Here is a 7,500-nt window from a genome sequence, read left to right on the forward strand (position 1 = left end):
ACTAAAATCCCTCTTTACCTCTGAATGCCTCAGTGCTAATGTCAGCCTTGACAATGTGTCCCAAATTTCAGCAGATGTTCCGTCCCCCTGAGCCGAATGAAAAGAGCTGTCGAGGTCAGCTAGACACCGGAGCGCAAGCGTGAAAAAGTCATTTCACACTTCAGGCTTGGTTTGGTCCTTCTGGGCCACTGTAGACGGTCCTTGAGAAAGCACTGGGCCCCCCTGAGAGTTGGTGCTGCTTCATTGGACGCACGGTCGCCAGAACTTCCTGCCAAAGCAATCTCAGATAGCTGGGAAAGGCTATTAGGGACACTTCACAGGGCTCTGACCTGGCTACTAATGTGATCGATTGATACTAAGTGAGGAGGGATGGTGTGTGTGTGTGTGTGTGTGTGTGTGTGTGTGTGTGTGTGTGTGTGTGAAGTGGAGGGAGTGTTCAGAGCTGTTTCTTTTCATCTTGCTGATAATTGCCCTTCATGACCAACAAGGTGTTTTCTCTCTCACTACATCATTGTCTTGGGATGTGTGTGTGTGTGTGTGTGTGTGTGTGTGTGTGTGTGTGTGTGTGTGTATCTGTCTGTCTGCCCGTGTGCGTGTGTGTGTTTATGTGTACATTTCTGCATTTCTTTCTCTCTCTCTCCCTCTCTGTGTTTTAATTATCACGAGGGCCAGACGTCTCCACTCCTCTCCACTAGCATGGCTGCTGTCGGTGCATGTGAACCTGATGCTCTAATTGGCCTGCTGATGGAACATCGTTGGTGTGTCTGTGCCGCTGGATGCTCTTAGGGAAAAACTATCAATCCATCCAAACACCTCACTAAACGCCAGTGATTTTAAATCTGCTTAATTGCCTTCTCTCTCGCTCTTTCCTCTGGCTTTGTCTGTTCATTCCCCACTCACTCTCATTTATCACACCCTCATGCTCTCTTTCTCTCTCTCTCTTTCTCTCTCTCTTTCTCTCTCTCTCAGTTTTACTCTTTTCTTTCTTTTACTTCCCTTCATCACTCTGTTGCATGCCTCTTTATACTTTTAACCATTGTTTTCTCTCTTTTTAAAATTTCTTTCACCCTTTCCTTCATTTCTCCCTCTGTCTTCCTTTATGCTCTTATGCACTCTCTTCCTTCTTCTCCTTCATCTCTCTCTCTCTCTTTTCTTTTTCAGGTTTGTTTCTCAGAACTTGAATGAAATTTGTTTCAAAATGGATTGTTGATATAAAAAATGTGTAGAGATTGGATTAATAAAAGAATGCCACATTTCTCTTCCCCCCCCCTCTCTCTCCCCCATCTTTCTTCCTGTGCCTTTCTTCTTCTCTCATTCCCTCCTTTTTTCTGTCTCCCTCTCTTTCTCTTCCTCTCTCTCAATCTTCCCTTTTCTTCTCTTTTCCATCTCCCTGTCCCTCTCTCCCCCCCTCTTACTTTCTTCCTGTGTCCCTCTCTCATTCTCTCCTTTTTTCTATCTATCTTTCTCTCTCTCTCCTTCCTTCTCTTTCCATCTCTTCCTCTCTCCCTGCCTCCGTCAGTAACTACACGGCGCTGATTGGCGTGTGGGTGTACGGCTTCTTCGTCATGGTGCTGCTGGCGCTCGACTTCCTCTACTACTCGGCCATGAACTACGAGGTGTGCCGCGTCTACCTGGAGAGGTGGGGCCTCGGGGGCCGCTGGCTCAAGAAGGCCCGCAGCCAGTGGCACCACCACGCCATCGCCATGGAGACGGCCGCCGCCGACGAAGCCCTGGGAGGTATGGGGCCTGGGGCCAGCCTGGTCCTGGGCACCCAACACCACCACTCCCAGCACAGCCACCGGGGGGAGCCACAGAGCCCTACCCTCATGACCTTCCAGACCTCCACCGCCTGGTGAGGGAGTGTGTGTGTGTGTGTGTCTGTGTGTGTATGTGTACAGTATAATAACTGTTTTCAGATATACAATGGAACCCCTGATATTTTCTAGACACTAAACAGCTGGGCTGTACTGTATGTGGCAATAATATGACAGAATTTTGACACTTCCAGCCCCCTTGTAGTCATTCCGGGTGGCACGCAAGGTTAGCACAAGGGTAGGATTCACATCTAGCGATGGGGCGTGTTGATGACGTATCTTTAATGCATCTATGTGGTGTGAAGCTGAAAGCACTTACTGTAAATGTCAGGGCAATGCAGAATTGACATTTTACATTCCCTTTTATTACATAGACTTGCGGACAGGTTGTCCTTTAAAGCAGCGGTAACTTTGTGCTTTCTGCACACCATAGACACTCAGACACAAGAGATACATGCATACTGTAGCAATGCCATAACAATGGCCAGTTTCCGATGTGATGCAACAGTGTTTTTTTTGCCAATGTGTATATTTGCCGTGTTAATGCAGGTGCCACAAGACTTAAAACAAACTCAAAACGGGGCCAAAGTGTAGCACTGTAGCTGCCTGGCCGTTCTAGCTGTTGGCTGCAGCAACTCGGGGGCTAGGTAGAACCGATTGTTTAGTTTTTTTTTTGTTTTTGTTTTTTTGGTTGGTACCGACAGTACTCGTGACCTCGAGAAACAAAGATCTATATGAAACATCACTGGAATTCTCCGGAATTGACGTAATTCTCCGTCAAAAGTGCACGGACCCATATGAAAATGAAAAGAGAGGAAAACAAGAAGGAAAACAAATACAGTATATGAACAATATAGATAGAAAGTGAGAAACTGGGGTGAGAGGTGAAGAAAGGTGGAAAGGGAATGGAAGAATAGAGAAAAGGAGAGGGAAAAGAGAGAGATAGATGACGGAGACAGAAGAGAATGAATGCACATGAAATGAGGGAAATTAAAGAGATCAATGAAAGGTGCTTTACTTGCCATTTGTCTAGACAGGGTGTTTTTGCACTTTGAAGAGGTAGGGAGAGACCGTAATTTTCTTCTTTTGGAGAATTGAGCCCTTTCACCTTCTTCAAGTTTTGTTTTCATTCATTTGCACAAGGGTGTAGTTGATAACAGAAGAGGAGAATGTCAAAGAAAACAACAGAGAGAGAGAGAGAGAGAGAGAGAGAGAGAGAGAGAGAGAGAGAGAAGGGGGGAATTATGAAAAGACAAGTGTAAGAGCCAGACAGAGAAAGAAGGAGACAAAAAGAGAGATAGTCAACAGAACACTAAAAATATATGAATTAAAAATTACTTCTAATGCTTGACTAGATTCATATTTATAATATGAGATAATAATATTAATGATAAAGTTATTTGCACTAAAAGCTTAAAAAATATTAATTTGCACAGAATGACAATTGAATAGATTATGACATGGTCTACAGAGTAGATCTATTATTCCAAGCAAATTCTGTATTCAGGAAAAAGATATTCAGTAACAGCATATGTTATTTGTACAGGTTTTTAATTTTGAGTAGAAAGAATAAATCTCTTTCTGTCACTCAAGTATTTCCATTTAATTTCATTCATTTAATCGAATGGAAATATCTGTAAATGCATACAGTAAATTACCCAAAACTGAAAAAAACATTGTCTTCATCTTTATTTTGCCACCATATACTCGTATAAAATGATGGATAACATGGCTCCATTCAGTATACACCATCACTGATAACGATAAAATATGCTTTGAAACTATTTAACAGAAAAAAGTAACACGACTACTGCACAACCCGGGTGGAAAATAGACATTGTAGCAAAAACACAGCATGGAGCCAGTTAGCACCTGTGAGCTAAACCCTGACTCCACTCGCCAAGCCCTGGTGAACCAAACCACTGCCTTCCAAATCACCTGTGCTCGAGTGCCCAGGCAGGGCTCGGGGGCAAACAGGCGGGCGCAGCGGGTAAGCAGGTGTGTGCCACATGAACTAATCTGCTCCAGAGGGGAGTGGTGAACTGACGCTGCCAGCCGCCTCGCGCCTCGCTGGCGTCTCTGCTCCCAGCCAAACAGGAGCCAGAGGTTGCCAGATTGGGGGTTTGGAGTCGGAAGGGTTGCCAGATTGGGGGTGGGGGCGAGGTGAAAAGTCCTCTGTCTTTACTCAGGGAGAGTACAGCCCATTGTGAGGTAGATGCATGCAGGATGTGGCAACCACTGCTTCGTCCCTATGGGACTTTGACATTCCAGACTGCTTCATTGTCGTGGTGTTTTCAGTGTCTAACGCATACATGGGCAACATACGGCCCGCGGGCCACATCCGGCCCGTGGGCTTTCCCTGACCGGCCCGCGTAAGGTCCGTGAAAGAACAATAGTCAAGAGCCTAGCATAGAGATAATGCATGCAAATCAATATTGTTGTTTTTATTTTGAAAGCGACTGCTATTTGTACGCCCATACATTTGTGCGTGGATGCATACGACGTAAACACCCTCACTGATGTGCTGGTGAATAGAATTTATGCTTCTGCGTCGACACAATGCAGTTGCCTTTACGTCGGCGTAAACCTTTCAAAGTTTTGTGTCTCTTATGTCTGCGTCGCTCACCACCGCAAAGGTTGTTAGAACGAACTCCTACTGCTGCTCGTTGACGATACGAAGTGTTCATTTCAAAACGTTACTGGCAGATAGACAGTTTACAATCGGATAACCCCGTAATTGTAACCAAAATATGTCTGAGTTTATTTGCAAAGCTTATGTTAGCGAACTAGTATGATGCTACTACCCACAGGTTGCTTGAAGCAGCCGGCTCAACACACAGAGCGAGTTGACCAATCACCGTTATGTGCATAAAGTTAAAGCAAAAACATAGCCTATATTTTTAAAATAGTTTTCTTTGTGCATGTTGATTAACTAATGACAGCCTACTATTTTCTGCTCCACATTTTCGTAGTCTAATTCTGCATAGAGTTAATTTAATGATTGAAATAATAGTAATGATTTAATGATGAAATATTGCTGAGGAAATGGTGGCACAGGCCTATCGGTTGTACTGACTCCTTCACATTTTCATGACCTAGCCTAATTATATAGATAGGCTATTGTAGTACTTTTTTATATCAGTCTTTGAAAACTGAAAAAAATGTCAATGTCAAAAAATCATTTTCGAGAATGAGGAGTAAATACTGGACATAGACTAAATATTGCTGTTTTTCCTTTGTCTCCCTCACATTTTCATCTGTTCTTACGACTAGTAAACAAAACCATATGATTTACTTAATGTTATACAAGAACAGAACAGAATTGAACAGAATTGAGTTCAGACTTGAGTTCGGTATTTTGGGTCCGGCCCTCCTCAACAGTCCCAGTTTGTCATGTGGCCCCTTGGGGAAATTAGTTGCCCACCCCTGGTCTAACGTAAAAGAAGAACCATTGATGAAGAACCATCTTCTGCTTCTGCAGATCTGATTTCCTTACACTCATTCAAAGTATCCACTTAATGTCTTTTTTTCATCAAAGAACACATTTTTGACTGTAATGGGTTTTGCATGAGAAAAAAGTTCCGATATATTCCTCTACACATACACACACGCACGCACGCACGCACGCACACACACACACACACACACACAGAGACTCCCCTCCCTCTGCCCATCATTCTGTTCTGCTCCTGAGTAAAGGTTCTGGAACTGTGAACTGTGGAATTTGGCGTGTAATGTCGAGGCGCTCCCTCAAAGCTGCGGTGCTTTTTGAAGAGGCTGATGTGAGGGCATCCTCACCTCTCAGATGGTGTAGGTCTAAAAATGGACTTTGAAGACAAGCAACTGATCCAAGAGTTGCTTACACACATACTGTGTGAACGTTTAGGCACTTTTGCTTGCTATCAAAATTACTTTTTTACTCATCAATTAGCAACGTACAACAACACATTGCAATTATATAAATATAAATATAGCACTTTTCAAGGCACCCAAAGTGCTGCAAACTGAAAATATCTAAATCAATTTCACCATTTAAAAAAAGAACCTTTGAGAAGCTGATTTAATATTCATTACTGATACAGTAATACAGATGACGGCCATAAACCTTTACATTGAAGCATTAAGCCCGAGAGACTGTAGGTTCCACAAAATATAAAAATATAGGGTAACAGGTAAGGGGCGGAGCAGAATGCGCTAGCGGAGTGCCTAAAAGCCCCCTTAGCTGTTGTATAATTAGTGGAACCTACGGACTGAAGTGGCTTATTGCTTTTCTAAAACCTTCTAAAACTGTTACTATAAATATCTGGCAAAGTTTCACAAAGTAAAGGCACAGCAATGAGAAATGAACTGACATTTCGGTCAGTCCTGACTGAAACGTCAGTTCATCAATAAACCTGCCGTACGTGGAGTAAGCAGTGTTATGCTTTTCATTGTTCTGTTACTTTGAAGTTATCCTTGCAAAATAGCTGTACCTGCAGAATAATTTATCAAGGTGTGCAGGATCGCCATTACCTATCCAAAGCAACTTACTATAAAGGGGAACAATCAGTATACAGTGCGACTAGGACATGGTAGTACAGCAATAAGTAGTATTCGTACGGAATCGAGTGACAGTTCTAGCAGAGGATTAGTAAAGTGGTAAGTATACTTTTGCCACAATGTATTAATTTTGTAGATCCTTTCATCCAAAGCCAATCAATGTATTTGATTGACATTCCTATCCAAAGCGACTTTCAAAGAGAAGTCAATTATTACAAGGCCAGTCTCCCCGGAGCAACTTAAGGATAAGTGTCTTGCTAAAGGGCAACAACAATGGCAGTCGGAAATCAAGCTACTCAACGATTTCAATCAATCATGAACATGAACTGAATCCGGTAGTCTTGTGTTGTCCACAAAGTGCGCATGAATCAGTGGAATACCATTCATGCTAAACGTTTCTGTCCATGAGAAAGTGACACTTTAACAATAATGGCTTCAGTTTTGATTAGTTCATAAACATGGCTGTCTCTGGTGTCTATTTGTTATACTTAAGTATCTTTGCTGAACTTGGATCTGCTTCCCTCTGCCAGATGCACACAGCTTCCCTTACAAAAAAAGAACTGTAGGAATCTTATGGTATTTTGGGACAAATTATTACAGTAATCTCACAGGAATACTAGGCCTATAGATATTATAGGAATCCTGTAGTATTTTGGGAGATTTAGAAGAACTATAAAACTGTACTATAGAAACATTATAGAGGGTAAGGATATTATTGAGGTATCACGGAGCACCATAGGAGTGTAAAATACTACCATAGTACCACTAAAGAAATCTACTGTAGTATTACTATAGTTCTTTTTCTTGCGGGATGGAAACCAGGTAGTGAGGCAATTTGGACAGTATCCACCTGAGAGGTTTGAAAAATGCAGACCCATTACTGAGCTGAAACCAAATATTCCTGTGCTAAAGATCACATCATAAATCCTGCTGCGGAACAACACAGAGAACCTCCCATCTGGTCCTAATCCCACATAATTTCTCTCCCAATTGGCTTTGATGAAAGAGGGTTACTTGGAGATATGCAAGATAGCGTGCAGCAGTCGCTGCCTTTTCTGTTCTGATGGGATTTTTTTTTCTTTTGCTTCAATCTTCTCTGAAAATACCAGAGGAAATATGGTGTTGAAGGAAGACAGTTTTTATTGTG

The 7,500-nt window shown here is 42.6% G+C and overlaps 1 protein-coding gene across 2 annotated transcripts in view; it reads left to right on the plus strand.

The window, feature by feature from the left end:
• The window catches only part of LOC143136343 (protein shisa-like-1a), a 72,208-nt gene that overhangs the window by 57,551 nt on the left and 7,157 nt on the right, over nt 1–7,500 (plus strand). Inside the window, exon 4 of one of the 2 annotated variants that reach the window (XM_076297016.1) lies at nt 1,520–1,856. In XM_076297016.1, coding sequence (XP_076153131.1) covers nt 1,520–1,856 — 337 coding nt within the window. Of the gene's footprint in view, nt 1–1,519; nt 1,857–7,500 lie in introns of those variants that run through there. The other variant, XM_076297017.1, reaches the window with a different exon arrangement.

This window comes from Alosa pseudoharengus, unplaced genomic scaffold (genome assembly GCF_046254945.1).
Source record: "Alosa pseudoharengus isolate Yale_2024_CS ecotype anadromous, Long Island Sound unplaced genomic scaffold, YU_APseudo_1.1 YU_APseudo_1.1_scf_20, whole genome shotgun sequence".
NCBI lineage: Eukaryota > Metazoa > Chordata > Actinopteri > Clupeiformes > Clupeidae > Alosa > Alosa pseudoharengus.